Source organism: Bombina bombina, chromosome 2 (genome assembly GCF_027579735.1).
Source record: "Bombina bombina isolate aBomBom1 chromosome 2, aBomBom1.pri, whole genome shotgun sequence".
In the NCBI taxonomy this organism is placed as follows: Eukaryota; Metazoa; Chordata; class Amphibia; order Anura; family Bombinatoridae; genus Bombina; species Bombina bombina.
The window spans coordinates 380,992,364-381,012,799 of NC_069500.1; the positions used below are offsets into that span (position 1 = coordinate 380,992,364).

A 20,436-nucleotide genomic window follows, 5' to 3' on the forward strand; every position below is an offset into this window, starting at 1 on the left:
CGACTGGCTTACATCAATCATCAGGGAGGAACAAGGAGTTCCTTAGCGATGACAGAAGTATCAAAGATAATTCAGTGGGTGGAGGCTCACTCTTGTTATCTGTCAGCAATCTACATCCCAGGAGTGGACAACCGGGAGGCAGATTTTTTGAACAGACAGACGTTTCATCCAGGGGAATGGGAACTCCATCCGGAGGTCTTTGCCACCCTGATTCTCAGGTTGGGCATACTGGAATTGGATCTGATGGCGTCTCGTCAGAATGCCAAGATACTGATCCAGGTCCAGGGATCCTCAGGCCGAACTGATAGATGCCTTGGCAGTGCCTTGGTCGTTCAACCTAGCTTATGTGTTTCCACCGTTTGCTCTGCTTCCCCGGGTGATTGCACGGATCAAACAGAAGAGGGCTTCGGTGATTCTAATCACTCCTACGTGGCCTCGCAGGACTTGGTTTGCCGATCTGGTGGACATGTCCTCTCTGCCGCTGTGGAAGCTTCCATTGAGGCAGGACCTTCTCATTCAGGGACCCTTCCATCATCCAAATCTAATTTCTCTGCAGCTGACTGCTTGGAGATTGAACGCTTGATTTTATCTAAGCTGGGGTTCTCTGATGCGGTCATTGATACCTTCATTCAGGCACGCAAGCTTGTTACTAGAAAGATTTACCATAAGATATGGCGTAAATATCTTTATTGGTGCGAATCCAAGGGCTACTCATGGAGTAGGGTTAGGATTCCCAGGATTTTATCCTTTCTCCAAGAAGATTTGGAGAAAAGGTTGTCAGCAAGTTCCTTAAAGGGACAGATTTCTGCTTTGTCTAAGCGTCTGGCAGATGTTCCAGATGTTCAATCCTTTTGTCAGGCTCTGACTAGAATCCGACATGTGTTTAGACCAATTGCTCCTCCTTGGAGTTTGAATTTAGTTCTTAACGTTCTTCTATGGGTTCCGTTTGAACCCATGCATTCCATAGATATTAAGTTATTATCTTGGAAAGTTTTATTTTTGGTTGCTATTTCTTCTGCTCGTAGAGTTTCTGAGCTTTCAGCTTTACAATGTGATTCTCCTTATCTTATTTTCCATGCTGATAAGGTGGTGTTACGTACCAAACCTGGTTTTCTTCCTAAGGTTGTTTCTAACAAGAATATTAATCAGGAAATTGTTGTTCCTTCCTTGTGTCCTAACCATTCTTCTAAAAAGGAGTGTCGGTTACATAATCTGGATGTAGTCCGTGCCTTGAAGTTCTACTTGCAGGCGACTAAGGAGTTTCGTCAGACATCTTCATTATTTGTTGTTTTTTCTGGAAAACTTAGGGGTCAGAAAGCTAAGACTACCTCTCTTTCTTTTTGGCTAAAGAGTTTCATCCGTGTTGCATATGAGACTGCTGGACAACAGCCTCCAGAACGAATTACGGCTCATTCCACTAGGGCTGTGGCTTCCTCATGGGCATTTAAAATGATGCTTCTGTTGAACAGATTTGCAAGGCTGCAACTTGGTCGTCTCTTCACACTTTTTCAAAATTTTACAAATTTGATACTTTTGCCTCATCTGAGGCTATTTTTGGGAGAAAGGTTCTTCAAGCAGTGGTGCCTTCCGTTTAGGTTCCTGTATTGTCCCTCCCTTTCATCCGTGTCCTATAGCTTTGGTATTGTATCTCATAAGTAAGGATGAAATCCGTGGACTCGTCATATCTTGTAAAAGGAAAGGAAATGTATGCTTACCTGATAAATTTATTTATTTTACAATATGACGAGTCCACGGCCCTCCCTGTCATTTTCTAAGACAGGTTTTTATTTTTTGATAAACTTCAGTCACCTCTGCTCCTTGGCTTTTCCTTTCTCTTCCTAACTTTGGTCGAATGACTGGGTTGGGGGCGAGGGAGGAGCTATTTATGCAGCTCTGCTGTGGAGCTCTTTGCCTCCTCCTGCTGACCAGGAGGCGATATCCCATAAGTAAGGATGAAAAGAAATACATTTATCAGGTAAGCATAAATTTCCTTTTTTGTGTGTGAAATGAATAGCCTGTTACCAGACTTATTTATCATAAGGTTATTGCTGAAAGTCATCATTTAAAAAATAGAATAATTTCCAACTGTATGTCCCTTTAAGAGAACAGGTATATACGTTTTTAGTAAGGTACATCAGGAATAGAGCTTGACAAAGGCGGTGTACTGCCGAAATGTGATGGTCTATTTTTCACCCTCCTGGGCATCCTTAGTGATTGGAAAGGTCCGACCGCAAAACTTACAGTGCAGTAAGCAGTCCTGGTGTGAATATACATATCGCATTAGAAGGATCACGGATCAAGCACAAAAGCGGCATTTGAGACTAACATAGTCACAAATGGCTATATCAGAGGGGTTGTTTGAAGGAAATCCCACACATCAAAGCTGTAAGTAAGAATATTGCAAACCACGTCTGATCTGGTGAAGCTTTTATCATAGGACCCTGAGTATCATAGGAAGTGGTAGAGATGTAATGATCGTGTGTGTTGCCTCCTTCTAGTGTTCAGGAGGGGAATTTCCCACACTTGATGACTTGTGGACTCTCTCCATCGTGAAAGTAATAGAATTTATCAGGTTAACGCAAATGCTTTGCCTTTCGTCCCAGGAGGATGACGGATAAGTGCCAGAATTTTTCATTTTTGTTTTTGTCTCTTATGTAGACGAACAATCGACAATATTATGTGGAAGCAAAAATGTGCTGCAACCTCCGGAGGAAACACGCCACCCCGCATGGAGGAACCATAAACTGGGTTTGAGTCCAGACGTTTATTTGAGAATGTGCTCGTGCCCTATTGTCCGGGCCTTCCACCTTGGGGAGGGCCTCTACAGTTCCTCGCGGGGTTTCTGTCACTGAGTGTTGTGCCTTCCATTACAGGATTGCGCGCCTTTGCGTGTTGCTCAAACATGGTTTTCAGTTATTGAATGACCCTATCTTTACCAGATACGGGGATTTTGGTACTTCGAATGGTGCACCTCATTAGACATGTGGGGATGAAGTAATCTCCTGATTGCCATTTGTCAGAGATCTTTCCCAGTTTTGTTTGATAGGGCTCCGTTTGGCTGGTCCTGCGGGTATCGCCCGTGTCTTTTTGGGCGTTAGCCTCCGGGTTGCCTTATATTTTATTTATTTATATCCGATGGGATGTCTTTTATTTGTTTCTTTGTTTACTTCTGAAACTGGATTGATGCTCTTTATTACTTCTTCGGAAGTTGTTGGACATGTTAGTCCTGTGTTAAAAATGTCTTTTTTCTGTTTTTTCCCCTACGAGGGAAAATTTACGCAGCTTGCCGGTTGGGACTTTAGGTGCAGGCTGGTTCTGTCGAGTTCGTTAGGTTTTGCGACTGTTTAGACACGTGGCAATGTTCTGCTCGGCTGGTTCGGTAGAAGCGCAGAGTGCTCAGGTTATCACTGTTTTTCATGTTCATCTAAGCATTCAAGAAGACCTTTGGGTCCGTGAGGTGGGAAGGATTGTTTCAGTCCTTATAGCCTTCAGTCATAGATAACCAGGCAGGGGAGTTTTTCTGCTGCGTCGCTCAATCTGACATCTGATTTCCTCAGATCTTAGAGTTTCCTCCCCCATGTGGTGGAGGGTGGGAGGGCTTAATGCCCCTTACCGCTATTGAGCAGTTTGGCCTTCATTTTTTAGGCCTCTGGATGTGTCCTTTTGGGCTTGATCCAACAGCTTGTACAAGATAGCTGTCTAGCATGCGGAAGATTTGTAGTTTGAAACCTGTTGCAGCTCTTAACACCTTGCAGGTGTATGCATAGCTGTTTCTAGTATATCTAGATGCAGATCGTACTCTTGACTGAGTTATAAAGAAGCCTTTGGGTCTTCTTCCATTGCCTCTGGGTGAGTGGATCTCCTTTTAGGGATCTGTGTTTCCGGGTGATGGTTTTCCCTGCGGGGACTTTTGTTTATCTCTGGGTTTTCCAGAGCTGGGTAGGCTTAGTGCCTTCTCTTCCTTGTGTCCTTTGCTTGTGCGGAGGTGTTAGGGAGACTAGTCCTGCTAGTAGGATTTTTTTGGGATCTCGAGATATCCCTTGGTTGTCTTGAGGCTCTGAGAAGTATCTTCATACGACTCTAGCTTTGCTTCTTGGAGCGTTGGGGTGTTTCCTTCCATTGGTCTGAGCTTTCGAGTTCTTCTCGCTATCTGGATTCTGTGGATTTGCATCCATACCCTTGTGTCTGGCTTTTTGGCCGGTTGGTGTGTTTAGTTCTAGGTTAAGGCTTGTCTGAACTATTGGGTGCACGGACCTGTTTTTCACCCTGAAACTTCTGGTTGCTGATGCTTTGCTTGGCCTTTTTACTGACCCAGTCTTTGGTGTTTTTGGAATCTTGACTCTCAGGGCTGGTTGGGGTGTTCCTCGGTAGTGGGAACTTGGGCTCTGTCCTTGCTCCATCTACCTCACCTGGTCATGGTTGGCCAGGTTTTCGGAATATTTTTTACTCTTTGCCACAGAGTGGCCCATGTCATCTGGTGGTTAGCCGTGTGGCTTGAGCCTCAAGGGTGGTTGGTTTAATACCCAGCTGCTGGAGCTGTATGTCCAATTTCTGGTGCGCCTTAGGGTTGCATTCCCCTGGTCAGCTTGCCAGTGTTTCCGTGGATTCCCTGTTCTGCAGGTGAATGGCTTGGCTGTGCCTCTGCTTGCAAGCTACTTGTAGGGGGGTCATTTTCTCAGACATCTGTGTTGGGAATTTCTCTTACCATTATCCGGTGCCTTCATGCCTTGAGGACAGTTGTTGCCCTTCCTGCATCATCCCTTTTCTTTAGGGGATATTTTCCTCCCTATGGAGATAGAGTCCTTGCTTAGCGCTTCTCCTGGATAGGAGGCGGAAAGGTGGGATTGGTTCCCCCTGGGGTCTTGCTGGCTCCAAGCAGACTTGTTGGGCCTTTATTTTGATAGATCCTTAGGTCTATGGCCTTGTTGTCTGTTTCAGAGTCGGGTTGTACTTGTGCTCTGTGGGGATGGCTGTGCTATCCTTACGCTCGTTCCTGCACCTGTTTCAGGAATTTTTTGTTTCCTTGTCTTGGATCCCGGAGGCTGGGTTGTGCAGCTGAGTGTGGGTCTGCAGGTCAAGATGGCCGAGCGGTCTAAGGAACTGCATTTGCGCAGTCTCCTCTGGTTGGGTGAGCCTGTTGAATCTATCCTGTTAGCTTAGTCTGCTAGGATATAGATTTTCCTTTCAACTCGCTCCATTGATTAGAAGAGGGTTTACTCTTCCTTCGGGTTCTGAGAGTATACTCTTCTTCTCAGGGGACCTCAATTGAGGTTTTTGTGTTCCCCTTTTCAGGGACCTGTGTGTAGGTCTGACGACTTAGGTTGCCTGGAACGTGCCCTCTGTATGGGGGTTGCTTTTGTCTGTTTCTTGCTTGACTGCTTCTTCTTCCTCGCAAGTACCCTCTGTGTCGTCCTATTGTGGACTCTGTGTTCTCAAACTTGGTTTTTTTTACCTGGCTATATTACACACTTTTTCATGGTCAAATACCCTGGTATTCTAGGGCCAGACACTGGAAGGACTTTGCCTCTTCCGTTGCATTCTTTGCTTGCAGGATATTAGGGAGACGTCTGTTCTGTCTCTGTGTCCACAGCACAACTTGCTTAAAAAGTGTCTTTATTGACAAAAGATAGAGCGACATTTCGTGACTGCTGTCAATTAATCATGCTATACATACAATACTCAGAGGTAGTTCTTTTAAACTGTTTGGCTTGGCGCCAATACTTTTTACACTTGAGCGCCACCTGCTGCACAAAACATATTACTCTTTAAACATCCAAAAGTTATACAATTTGCAACAAGACACTTTTTGTTAAAGATACATAGTTTAAACATTTTTTTTTTTTTTATTTAAATCTTTTTATTGAGGGTTATGCATCACAACAAGGATTACAACATAAATGTTCAGCATTTTCACTTACATATAAACAATATTTCGTTACATCTGTATAGTGAAGATATACATTAGTGGTCACACAAGGTATCCAAGTTGGGCATATCAGAGATAAATAAAATATCAGGTACATAAACCTCTTTTTCTGTTATTATGAACAAACCTAAATATAGGGACTAGGGTAATACTCTAGTCCCATGCATAGACTCAAGTTTTTAGTGACTATAACAAGTCAGCTCAGAAATGTTTGTCAATACACTTCTACTAGCAACCATAATGTGCATTCCCAGGCGGGGGAGGTCTCCTCTGAGGGGTCAGAGACTAGGGAGAAATACAGGCTAGGGCAAAGAGTAGGTGACATATTTTAGGAGGGGAGGGGGGGGGGAGGGAAGAGTTAGCGAGAGGGGGAGAGATGGACATAATTTGGAATTAGGTACGTTACTGGGAGTGGTCAAGCACTTTAACATAACACCTTGTTTAGCTATGGTTTCCCTGGTAATTGAACCAAGGCTCCCAAATTTGCCAGTATAGGTCTTCTTTTTCCATATTGAAATAGAAGTTTTGTTCCATTTTGGCATACACCTGCATTATAGATGTAACCGCTGCGATATCTGGAGGTAGGACCTGTTTCCAGGCCCTTGCTATTGCCAGTTTCGTGGCTGCTAGAACAAAAATGATCAGTTTAGAAACATGGGTTGGGACGTTTCTTGGGAAGATGTGCAGGAGAGCTATTGCAGGAGTAATTGGAATAGAGAGCCCGAGACTGGCACAGAGGTCCGCTATCTGATTCCAGATGGGAGCAAGTTTTGGGCAGTCCCACCATATATGTATATCAGAACCTCTCTGCATGCAGTCTCTCCAGCATAAAGGAGACGTTGTAGGAAACATCTGTGACAGTCTCGAGGGAGTGTAGTACCATTTCAGAAATAGTTTCATGTAGGCTTCTAAGGTATTTGCACAATGAACTGTCTTTTTGGTCAGCGTCATAGCGGTACGGAGGTCCCTATCTGTAAGTGGTCTGGAAAGGTCTCCCTCCCATGCCCTTAGCTGCCAGGGTCTCTCTTTTAGTTTAAACATTTTTGACAGCAAGAAAATACTATCTCTACAATATCTAAAGCAGTTATAACCTACCCTGATAACAGCACTACATATCTATACATTATTGTGAATAAAATTTAATTAGACCTATTCTTCACCAAAAGACTGACCAATCGAAATCCCTATTCATGCCATGAGGTACTAATGATCCCAATTTATGAATCCAATGCATTTCTTTTTGTTTTAATATTTTCTCACGGTCACCACCCATTCTCTGCGGGCCCACATAATCAATAACCTGCGAGAATGGATCGCCTGCAAAAAGAGCTAAAAGAAAGAAAGCGGACAAAATTTGTTTGGGATGAACAAGATTACTCACAAGGCTGGGTCTACAGATGGCGACAGGGTCCCCATGGTAATCGGGGTAAACAAACCAGAGGCAGACGTATGACCAATCAGCAGCACAAGAAAGCCACACGTGATACGGAAGGCGATTCGACGGATGTGACGTCAAGCTCCACGAGTCTGAGCGAAAGCGATACAAGCGGAGAGCAGGGAGAAAGCACCGCAAGAAAGGCACCGGTCAGAAAATCCAACCGGAGGGGCGGAGGACATCAGAGGAATCGACAGTAGTGAATATATCTGGGGTCACGCTGGATGATGGTGAGCTTGCACTCCTCAATAGAGGACTTTCGTTTTGCCCAAGTAAACAGACTGACTTTTTTGAAATAAACAAAGATCTGAATAGGTTCTATAGGAACATTAAATTAAGAGTACAATTTGGTGATGTGAGTGCAAAGCATAATACCCCCAGTAAAGACTCTGGGAATTGGGTCTATGGAAAAAGAGCAATTATACACCATTAATCCATAACGATAGTGTCAATACGTTTATACAACTTGTAAATTTAGACGTGAATAAATTACAACAGCAGGTTCTCAGAGATGGTAAGAAGGTAAAAAGTAATGTGAGCAATGTTGAAAAGAAAGCAATACAGTCCTTTCAGGGTAAATTGAATAATGTTATTCTGAAGGGAGCCGATAAGGGAGGCGCATCTGTGGTTATTGATAAACAGTACTACATTGGGGAAATTAGACAACAACTAGATGACCCTGAAACATATAAGAAATTGTCACAAAATCCTGTTCACAGGATACAAAAAGAATTATTGGCCTGCCTGGAGAGGGCAGTAAAGGTTGGGGTGATTGATTTAAAATTGAAAGATTTTTTATACAATAAGTCACCAAGAACACCAGTTTTTTATACTATACCAAAGATCCACAAAAACCTTGCTGCCCCTCCAGGCAGGCCAATTATTTCCAGCATAGATTCTGCCTTTTCTAATGTATCTATTTTTATTGTTGCAGCCAGAGGTCGTAAAATGTAGTTCATACATCAAAGACACAGGTGATTTTTTGCAAAAAGTGAGAGAATTGCATTTACCCAGTGACCGTTTTGTACTGTATACATTAGATGTTAAAAGCCTCTATACCTGTATAAAGCATGAAACAGGTATGGGGGTGATTAACAAAATTTTGCATGTGAATGGGGGTTATACCCCACAACAAAATGCTTTCATAGAAGAATTATTGGGCTTGATTCTACATTGGAATTACTTTATGTTTCAGGACGATTGGTTCATACAGATAAGAGGAACTGCCATGGGGTCCAACGTGGCCCCATCATACGCCAATTTGTTTATGAGCATGATTGAAGAGAATATTGTTTATGAAAATAAATGGTTTAAAGACTATGGAGGAGCCTGGTGGCGCTTCATAGACGATATATTTGGCGTATGGTGGGGCCCCGTGGACTCCCTGGTCCAGTTTGTAACTGACCTAAATTCTTCTGTGAGAAATTTAGAATTCACACTGAATTTCAGTGAGGAGAGCATTATGTTTTTGGACACTAGAGTGTATAAGGAAGGTCTTAGATTGGAATTTGATCTATATTCAAAAGAAACAGATAGGAATACATTGCTAGAGTTTAATAGTTTCCATCCACGTCATTTGGTAGAATCCTTACCCAAGAGTCAATTGATGAGAGTCCACCGTATTGTGTCAGAGTCAGATAATCTTAACAAAAGGATTAATAAAATGCAGGAAAAGTTCCGTAATAGAGGATACCCCCAACATGTATTAGATAAATGTAATAATAACCTCACCACCAATAAAGATCATAAGGATAAGAATAAGAGCATGATCTTTACATCAAATAGCTAAAATCATTAACAAACATTGGCCTATATTACATAGGTGTAACAATGATATTATTGAATTCAAAGAGAGACCTATTATGGCCTATAAAAGGGTAAAGAATTTGAGGGACTACTTTGTGAAGTCTGATATAGGACCAGCTAAGCAGCTACAGCAGAGCAATTTAACAAAGAAAAATGTAGGATGTTATCCTTGTTTAGGATGCATTAGTTGTAATTCTGTAATAAGGGGCAAAGAGTTTGTCCACCCTAGAAGTGGTAAACGGTATACTATTAGGAATTTTTTTACTTGTGACACTACATATGCAATCTACTTAATTAGGTGTCCGTGTTCCCTCATCTATATTGGAGAGACGGTAAGAAAAGTGAAAGATAGGCTTAGCCAGCACCGCTCCAATATTAGATGTGGGAACAGGGAGGCACCTGTCTCCAATAATTTTTTGGAGAAAGGTCATAGTATCAGCCAGCTCCGGTGGCAGGTTATTGATTATGTGGGCCCGCAGAGAATGGGTGGTGACCGTGAGAAAATATTAAAACAAAAAGAAATGCATTGGATTCATAAATTGGGATCATTAGTACCTCACGGCATGAATAGGGATTTCGATTGGTCAGTCTTTTGGTGAAGAATAGGTCTAATTAAATTTAATTCACAATAATGTATAGATATGTAGTGCTGTTATCAGGGTAGGTTATAACTGCTTTAGATATTGTAGAGATAGTATTTTCTTGCTGTCAAAAATGTTTAAACTATGTATCTTTAACAAAAAGTGTCTTGTTGCAAATTGTATAACTTTTGGATGTTTAAAGAGTAATATGTTTTGTGCAGCAGGTGGCGCTCAAGTGTAAAAAGTATTGGCGCCAAGCCAAACAGTTTAAAAGAACTACCTCTGAGTATTGTATGTATAGCATGATTAAGTGACAGCAGTCACGAAACGTCGCTCTATCTTTTGTCAATAAAGACACTTTTTAAGCAAGTTGTGCTGTGGACATTTCCATGTTTCATATTGTCATAGTGGAATTGGGCAGATTTCCACGGTCGTCACGAGCACAGTATTTGCCTGGCAGCTGTTCTATACATTGTTGAGGACTGTCTCTGTGTCCGGCCTTATCCCGGGTTTCGCTTGGTATAGGCATGGCCTCCTTTCCCTGTTTGGGCCACTTTGGGTCTCTGTGAGCTGGGCTCAATAGTGGAGGTGTTCCTTTTTGTATTAGGGGACCTTTTGGTTCTTCTTTACCTTGTTCTCTTGGGTGTTTCGGCTGGTGTCTCCTTCATTTGTGGAGATGAGTGGTGGGGGACCGTTTGATGGGCGACAGCGTCTAATGGAGGACTGTTAGCTCAGTCGAGTCCATTTGCGGTCTCTAGTTTGGCTTCTGGACTAACCGCAAGTCAGTGTCACTGGGGCTTTTCCTCTTAAAATTTTCTCAGCTTCGGACGAAGGTTTTTTATTTTTTATTGGGTAGAGGTTCAGGCCTGGTGCCCCTCAGTATGGGCCGCCTATTGTACTCTCCCATCTTGGCATTCAGTGTCCTGTATAGCTTGGGTATTGTTTTCCCAAAAGTAATGATTGCAGCTGTGGACTATTTCTATTTAAGAAGAAAAACATAAATTATGCTTACCTGATAATTTCCTTATTTTGATGGAAAGAGTCCACAGCTCCCCATCCGTAATTTTACATGGGGCGTCCTTATATTCTTCTGGCACCTTTCACCCTGATATTTCTTCTACTGTTCCTTGTTCCTCGGCAGAATAACTGTTGGATGAGGGGAGTGGGAGGAGTATTTAAGCCTTTGGCTGAGTTGTCTTTGCCTCCTCCTGGTGGCCAGGTTCTTATTTCCCAAAAGTAATGATTGCAGCTGTGAACTCTTTCCATCAGAAGAAAGGGAAATTATCAGGTAAGCATAATTTATGTTTTAATTGGAATATCAGACAATTAAACATCACCTTACCAAAATAAACAAAGTATATAAGTTACTTTGTTGTACATGTTAGCCATAATTTAACTTTGCATTTTCTAATTGTGCTAGAAAAGTAGGGTCCAGAATTATGCTTTTAGAAGAAGTGCTTCTAAGCATTTGCAGGAGTTCAAATCTTTATTACATTATCTCCTTTGTGTGTTAGATCCAGTGATGTGCAGTCACTAGAGGCAGGTAAGGCACTGCTTCACCTCTCATATGGGCAAAAATATATATATTTTTTTTATTGGCTTTAAAAAAAAAATTGTAATTTTTTTCCCCCGGCATTTTTTTTTTACAGCTATATGTTGTGCAATGGAGAGGCACAATCAGGTCTGCCCACCATTACACAACATGCTGCGCCACCTACTGGATAAAAGTGGTTAAGATCATTGCATGGCCCATTAACTGCTTATTTGAGGCAGTCCTATTTGGGCTGAACCAATCCAGTGAGAGGCATTAGTAAGTGTAACTTAGGGTTGGGGCTGGATGTTAAATCATATAAAACAAAACAAAAATGGAAAAAAACAACTTTCATATATTTTGTTGCTGTCCTGTGAACCTGCTAGCTTTGCTAAAGTGAAAAAGAGAGTTCTGTTCTTCCCCTCTAACTGCAGTGGAATGTGCCACTGTCAGTTCCTGAATCCTTATACAGAGCAGGAATAGAGGCAGAGAGAGCAGTGTTTCAGCCACATCTTATTAAAGTAAGATTTTACTGAAAGGGATTCTGTTAGTGAAAATGATAATTTAATGAATGTGGTTTTGTGGTTTAGTGTTTTTTTACTCTTTTACAGCAAAGGATCGTTTTTTTATTTTGTTTACTCAAAATTTACACCCACTAACTTAGCAGCTTGCCTCTGTACATTACACTAAATTATAGGCTCACTTAGTTATAGTCTCACTTAGTCTCTGTAGCTCTGCTGTTTAATTACTTAAAAATGCAGTGGTCCCTCTCCCCCCCCCCCCCCCCCCCGTGTGTGTGTGTGTCTCTCTATCCATCTCTCTCCTTATGTGTTGTTCTCCCCCATGGTCTCTTTCTCTCTCTGTCTCTCTTCCTCCCCCTCTGACTCTCTCAGCCCTTATGTGTCTCTCTAACCCTCTGTGTGTGATTGTCTCTCTCTCTCTAACCCTCTGTGTGTGATTGTGTCTCTCTCTCTAACCCTCTGTGTGTGATTGTGTCTCTCTCTCTTTCTCTCTCGATTTCTCTCTCTCTAACCCTCTGTGTGTGATTGTGGCTCTCTCTTTCTCTCTCTCTCTCTAACCCTCTGTGTGTGATTGTGTCTCTCTCTCTCTCTCTCTCTAACCATCTGTGTGTGATTGTGTCTCTCTCTCTCTCTCTAACCCTCTGTGTGTGATTGTGTCTCTCTCTCTCTTTCTCTCTCTAACCCTCTGTGTGTGATTGTGTCTCTCTTTCTCTCTCTCTAACCCTCTGTGTGTGATTGTGTCTCTCTCTCTTTCTCTCTCTCTAACCCTCTGTGTGTGATTGTGTCTCTCTCTTTCTCTCTCTCTCTCTCTCTCTCTCTCTCTAACCCTCTGTGTATGATTGTGTCTCTCTCTCTCTTTCTCTTTCTCTAACCCTCTGTGTGTGATTGTGTCTCCCTCTCTAACCCTCTGTGTGTGATTGTGTCTCTCTCTCTCTCTCTCTCTCTAACCCTCTGTGTGTGATTGTGTCTCTTTCTCTCTCTCTCTAACCCTGTGTGTGATTGTCTCTCTCTCTCTCTCTTTCTCTCTCTAACCCTCTGTGTGTGATTGTGTCTCTCTCTCACCCTCTGTGTGTGATTGTGTCTCTCTCTCTAACCCTCTGTGTATGATTGTGTCTCTCTCTCTTTCTCTCTCTCTAACCCTCTGTGTGTTATTGTGTCTCTCTCTCTTTCTCTCTCTCTCTAACCCACTGTATGATTGTGTCTCTCTCTATTTCTCTCTAACCCTCTGTGTCTGATTGTGTCTCTCTTTCTCTCTCTCTAACCCTCTGTGTGTGATTGTGTCTCTCTTTCTCTAGCCCTCTGTGTGTGATTGTCTCTCTCTTTCTCTCTCTAACCCTCTGTGTGTGATTGTCTCTCTCTTTCTCTCTCTAACCCTCTGTGTGTGATTGTGTCTCTCATTCTCTCTCTCTCTAACCCTCTGTGTGTGATTGTGTCTCCTTTTCTCTCTCTCTCTCTCTCTCTCTCTCTCTCTCTCTAACCCTCTGTGTGTGATTCTGTCTCTCTCTCTCTCTCTCTCTCTCCCTCTGTGTATGATTGTGTCTCTCTTTCTCTCTCTAACCCTCTGTGTGTGATTGTCTCTCTCTCTCTCTTTCTATTCTCTAACCCTCTGTGTGTGATTGTGTCTCTCTTTCTCTCTCTCTCTAACCCTCTGTGTGTGATTGTGTATCTTTCTCTCTCTCTCTCACCCTCTGTGTGTGATTGTGTCTCTCTTTCTCTCTCTCTCTCTCTAACCCTCTGTGTGTGATTGTGTCTCTCTCTCTTTCTCTCTCTAACCCTCTGTGTGATTTTCTCTCTCTCTCTTTCTCTCTCTAACCCTCTGTGAGTGATTGTGTCTCTCTCTCTAACCCTCTGTGTGTGATTGTGTATCTTTTTCTCTCTCTCTCACCCTCTGTGTGTGATTGTTTCTCTCTCTCTCTAACCCTCTGTGTGTGATTGTGTCTCTCTCTCTTTCTCTCTCTAACCCTCTGTGTATGATTGTGTCTCTCTCTCTCTCTCTAACCCTCTGTGTGTGACTGTGTCTCTCTTTCTTTAACCCTCTGTATGTGAGTTGTGTCTCTCTCTTTCTCTCTCTCTCTAACCCTCTGTGTGTGATTGTGTCTCTCTCTCTCTTTATTTCTCTCTCTCCAACCCTCTGTGTGTGATTGTGTCTCTCTCTCTCTTTCTCTAACCCTCTGTGTGTGATTGTCTCTCTCTTTCTCTCTCTCTCTAACCCTCTGTGTGTGATTGTGTCTCTCTCTTTCTCTCTCTCTAACCCTCTGTGTGTGATTGTGTGTCTCTCTCTCTCTTTCTCTCTCTCTAACCCTCTGTGTGTGATTGTGTCTCTCTCTTTCTCTCTAACCCTCTGTGTCTTCCCCCCCCCCCGTCTCTCCCTTTCCCCCCGAGTGCTTTTCTGTGTTTCTGTCTACCTTTTATTTATTTATTTAATGAATTGGTAGTGCCATCTGATGGTGTGGCTTTATTTAAAGGGGTGGGGTCAAGCACCCCACCATCTTTAAATTTCACCAGCCGCCACTGGATCAAGATATTTTTATATTTACTGAATAATGAAAGAATCTATAAGCATAAATTGCAGCATTAAAGTAAAAAATATGTTTTAAACATATTTTAATGGGCATGGATTTCTAGATCTCATAATCAGAGCAAGCATTGTGTTATCTGGCAAGAGTTTCTGTTACAATCCTTTTATACTAAAATCAGATGTTTACTAAGTTGACCAGTTTTCCAAGACACCATTTAAAGGGACATGAAACCCATATGAAACCCATATGCAAATTTAAATAACTTTCCAATTTACATCTAATATCTAATTGTCTTCATTCTTTTGATAACCTTTGTTGAAAATCATATCTAAATATGCTCAGTAGCTGCTGATTGGTGGCTGCACATAGATACCTCATGTGATTGGCTCACCCATGTGCATTGCTATTTCTTCAACAAAGGATATCTAAAGAATGAAGGCGTATCCTAGCCACTGCCTCACCAGCCTCTGACGTCACTGCACGTCACTGGTTAGATCAGTGTTCATCTCATTGAAAATTGTGGGTGCTAGGCCACATGAAATAAATTACAGTGCTTCATTTTTCATGCTTGCGACTTTCAAGCCACATTCACTTTGTGACAGAGGTTTATTGTCGGTCTCAGAATGCTTTCTTTGTATTGGTTTTATTGCTTGATATTTTATAAAGCTATTATTTGAATGATGCCTTTTTGTTTAGGGTCAGTGTTTATGATCAGCTGTGGTGTGGTTCGCATATTTTATGCATCTGAGGAACACTGTTTATATGTGTCTACTTTTTTCTTTGCCACTGTTTTGATGACGGGCCATTTATATGTGTTCTATTTCTTCATTGTAAATAGTTTTGAGAAAGTTGTTATGATATGAAGCCTCTCTGAATAACTTAATAAGTAGATACCTTCAATTCCTTATTTTGACATTTTTGGTGTGTGCAGCCTGTAAGAATATATTAATGGTTAAGAAAATCAAATACTACAGTGTTTAAGTTTGATCCTTAAGGGATGCAAACAGACAAACATTTCAGAATCATTCTGCTTAAAGGGATATGAAATCCATTGTTTTTTTCTTGCATGCTTCAGATAGAGAATGCAACTTTTTAATTTATTCTTGTTATCAATCTTTCTTCATTCTCTTGGTATCTTTATTTGAAAAACAAGAATGTAAGCTTAGGAGCCGGCCCATTTTTGCTTCAGCACTTGGGTAGTGCCTGCTGATTGGTGGCTAAATATAGCTACCAATCAGCAAGCGCTATCCCGGTTCTGAACCAAATATGGGCTGGCTCCTAAACTTTTTGTTTTTGTTTTTTTTTAAATAAAGATATCAATAGAATGAAGAAAATTTGATAATAGGTTTAAATTAGAAATTCCTTAAAATTGCATACTGCATATCTGAATCATTAAATACAAATTTTGGGTTTCATATCCCTTTAAGGAATGATATATTCAGGACCAAGACTACCTTGCATGATATAAGTACAAAGGTTAGCTAGTGCATACAAGGTTGATTATTTGTATATACATATATAATCTAAAAATATATGTATATTCAGTTTTTTATAAAATGTATCTTTTTTTTTTATTATTTTATGTATAGTGCAAACAGGCTACATTTATTGACATTTTGATTCTGTATTGTGCAGAATATGGTTTACTGTATATATAAAAAATGTTATGCACATCTCGTGTCTGTCTTTATCTTGCAGGCAATGGATTTAGAAGTCCCTGTACTGGCAAGGGATATACCAGGGAATTCTGCAATAATAAAACATGAAGATACCGGCCTACTCTTTTCTACCCCTCAGGTAGCTTGAAAATGTAATTCTGTGTTTCTGAGTGTTTTATTCTGATATTATGGCAGTGTGCAAAAGTTTTATTCTTATGTATACTGCTACTTAATGACTAAAATATTAACCCCATCACTGTTATTTTCTTCTATAAGGTAAGACGAGTCCACGGATTCATCTTTTACTTGTGGGATATTATCCTTCTTAACAGGAAGTAGCATAGACCACCACAGCAGAGCTGTCTATATAGCTCCTCCCTTAGCTCTACACCCCAGTCATTCTCTTTGCCTACTCTAAGTACTAGGAAGGGTAAAGTGAAAGAGGTGATAAAATATTAGTTTTTAATTTCTTCAAGCAAGAGTTTATTTTAAATGGTACTGATGTGTACTATTTACTCTCAGGCAGCAGATGGATGAAGACTGCTGCCTGGAGGATGATGATCTTAGCATTTGTAACTAAGGTCCATTGCTGTTCCCACAGAGGCTGAGGAGTACAGGAAACTTCAGTGTGAGGAACGGTTTCATGCTATATAGTAGTGAGGTATGTTCAGTCATATTTTTCTGGAGAGACTGTGTATTTCAGAAAGGCTGACATTATACCCAGGAGGGTAAGGGTAAGCAGTAATCCTAGAGCTAAAAGAAGGGCATTACTAAGCTTGCATATGGGGTCATTTACTATTATGGTTGACACTGAATTGCAAATGTTTGTGAGCAAACGTTTTTTTTTATTTGGGAGTGCTTAACGTTTTTGTGGGCAATAACGTTTTGGGTAACTTTATTGAGGGCACACATGGCTTAACTTTTGGGTCTCAGAACCCACATGGCTAGTTATAACCGCTCTAGTGCGGTTCTTTAAGGCTGAGGAGACATCGAGTGAGAAGGGCGGGGCCTATTTTCGCGCCTCAGATGCGCAGTTAGTTTTAGCAGCAAGCTCAAACTCCTGAGGGTCCTGGTGTATGTTTTGGGCCAAATTGAAGCTTTTACCCCACATTTTCTATCCCTGAGGGCAGGTAGGGCCGCAGCAGGGCTGTGGCAAGGTGCTGAGGGTGTTTTTTTCCGGATCTAGGCCTATTTTCGATACGGTTTGCAAATTAAGTGGTTAAATGTTAAAATTCCTTGTGGGGCAATCTTAACTACTTATATTGTGTCTACATACAAAATTTTAAAAAATTTGGTGCATGTTTAGAATGTTTTGCAGAAAGTGTATGCTTTTTTTCTCTTAAAGGCGCAGTAACGTTTTTTAAGATATTTTTTTCACTAAATAAAGTGTTTTCATGCTTGTTTGTAGTCATTACTAGCCTGTTCAACATGTCTGACATTGAGGAAAGTCAATGTTCAATATGTTTAGAAGCCATTGTGGAACCTCCACTTAGAATGTGTCCCTCATGCACTGAAAGGTCAATAAATTGTAAAGAACATATTTTAGCTACTAAAAGTATGTTGCAGGATGATTCTCAGTCAGAAGAGAATCAGGTTTTGCCATCTAATTCTCCCCAAGTGTCACAACTGTTAACGCCCGCACAAGCGACAACAAGTACTTCTAGTGCGGAAATTATTACTAGGGAGTGGGATAGCCAAGGTATTCCGTTCGCTCCCCCTCCTGTTTTTTAAGAAAATGTTTCCAATATCAGACGCCGTGCGGTACTCGTGGCAGATGGTCCCTAAGGTGGAGGGAGATATTTCTACCCTGTCTAAGTGTATAACTATACCTATTGAGGACAGTTGTGCTTTCAAAGATCCTATGGATAAAAAATTAGAGGGTCTTCTGAAGAAAATATTCGTTCATCAAGGTTTTCTTCTCCAACCTATAGCGTGCATTGTTCCTGTATCTACTGCAGCGTCTTTTTGGTTCGAGGCTCTGGAAGAGGCTCTTCAGGTTGAGACCCCATTAGATGATATTCTGGATAGAATTAGGGCTCTCAAGCTAGCTCATTCTTTCATTACAGTTGCCGCTTTTCAATTGGCTAAATTAGCGGCGAAGAATTCAGGTTTTGTCATTTTAGCGTGTAGAGCGTTATGGCTTAAGTCCTGGTCTGCTTATGTGTCATCAAAAGCTAAGCTTTTAGCCATCCCTTTCAAGGGTAAGACCCTATTCAAGCCTGAACTGAAAGAGATCATTTCAGACTTCACTGGAGGGAAAGGCCATGCCCTTCCTCAGGATAAGACCAATAAGATGAGGACCAAACAAAATAATTTTTGTTCCTTTCGAAACTTCAAAGGTGGTCCCTCTACCTCTTCCCCTGCCGCAAAGCAAGAGGGGAATTTTGCTCAATGCAAGTTGGTCTGGAGACCTCACCAGACTTGGAACAAGGGTAAACAGGCCAAGAAGCCTGCTGCTGCCACCAAGACAGCATGAAGGGGTAGTCCTGATCCGGGACCGGATCTAGTAGGGGGCAGACTTTCTCTCTTCGCTCAGGCTTGGGCAAGAGACATTCAGGACTCCTGGGCTTTAGAAATAGTAACCCAGGGGTATCTTCTAGATTTCAAAGATTCTCCCCCAAGGGGGAGATTCCATCTTTCTCAATTGTCTGCAAACCAGACAAAAAGAGAGGCGTTATTACGCTGTGTAGAAGACCTATATACCATGGGAGTGATCTGCCCAGTTCCGAAAACAGAACAGGGGCAAGGGTTCTACTCCAATCTTTTTGTAGTTCCCAAAAAACAGGGAACCTTCAGACTAATTTTGGATCTCAAGATCCTAAACAAATTCCTCAGAGTCCCATCCTTCAAGGTGGAGACCATTCGGACTATTTTGCCAATGATCCAGGAGGGTCAATATATGACCACCGTGGACTTAAAGGATGCGTACCTGCACATTCTTATCGACAAAGATCATCACCAGTTCCTCAGGTTCGCCTTTATGGACAAGCATTACCAGTCTATGGCTCTTCCCTTCGGGTTGGCCACAGCTCCCAGAATTTTCACAATGGTGCTAGGGTCACTTCTGGCGGTTCTAAGGCCGCGGGGCATAGCTGTGGCACCTTATCTGGACGATATCTTAATCCAGGCGTCAACTTTCCAATTAGCCAAGTCTCACACGGACATCGTGTTGGCTTTTCTAAGATCTCACGGGTGGAAGGTGAACGTAAAAAAGAGTTCACTTATCCCTCTCACATGAGTTCCTTTCCTGTGAACTCTGATAGATTCGGTGGACATGAAAATATTTCTGACGGAGGTCAGGAAATCAAAATTTTTATCCATCTGCCGAGCTCTTCATTCCACTCCCCGCCCATCAGTGGCTCAGTGTATGGAGATAATCGGCTTAATGGTAGTGGCAATGGACATAGTTCCGTTTGCTCCTCGCTTGCATCTCAGACCACTGCAACATTGCATGCTAGAACAGTAGAATGGGCATTATGCAGATTTATCTCTGTTACGGTTGCCTCCAGGCTGGCTGGAAGTTGGACCGTAGAAAAGGATGCTCCTAGCGCTCACCAAAGGAGCAGCAGCACCGTAGACTCTATAACTGCTGCGTAGCCACCATAAGTAATGCAGACTCTATGAACCACCGCTGCTGGGCTGGTATCTCGCCGTCTGCTCTGCGCCCTGGACCTATGACCAGGCTCCAGTAGGTGAACCTCTTCCTTCTGTAGCAATCCCTGTAGCTAAGGGAGTATGAAGAGCATAGCAATCCCTGTAGTGATTATAAGCTGTATCCTACAAACATGAGTCAAAGCTTCAAGTTAGAGGGTCAACATAGGTCTCATGTGCTGGAGCACACAGCATCCTTTTTATTGAGGTTACATGCAAACAGGACACTCTCAGGGGGAGGCATAAAATCCCCCATCACACATTTGATATTAGATAGAGAGACACTCCCTTTGACAGGCCACAACATTTACTTCAGCAGATAACATTACACACAATAAAACAATGCAGTCCACCTTATCAATACTAGTCTGATTAGACAATGGGAAAGTTGATCTCTAAACCTAATTAGAGCTAATCCCAGCAGACTTGTATTTAGAATAGGTTTCTTGAAGATGAACAAAATTTAACTCTTAATGGCACACAATGAAACTGAACCAAGTGGGAGAAAGCCAGGGACAAGTCATTTCACAGGTCTGGGGACATAGTCTTAAAGGGGGCATTGTTCACCAAAGTCACAATATGTCCCCAGACGGTTCCCAAAGGGCCACACACACCCAACAAAAGTCAATATACTCTCAGGGGCACAATCTTCCAGGGGCCATAGTCATGAGGAAGGAGGCTGGCAAATAGGCTTCTCCAAAATCCAGGGAAGCAGGGCAACCTTCCATTTAAAGGGCCAGTCACAAATAGCAGTTTGTAACAATCTCCTCAGATAAATCTGGACCAAGAGACCAGAGACTCTCTTCTT

At 42.1% G+C, this 20,436-nt stretch overlaps 1 protein-coding gene across 2 annotated transcripts in view; it reads left to right on the plus strand.

The window, feature by feature from the left end:
- The window catches only part of GLT1D1 (glycosyltransferase 1 domain containing 1), a 708,692-nt gene that overhangs the window by 494,299 nt on the left and 193,957 nt on the right, over positions 1–20,436 (plus strand). For both annotated transcript variants that reach the window (XM_053701853.1, XM_053701854.1), the window contains one exon: positions 16,018–16,116. In XM_053701853.1, coding sequence (XP_053557828.1) covers positions 16,018–16,116 — 99 coding nt within the window. The remainder of the gene's footprint in view (positions 1–16,017; positions 16,117–20,436) is intronic.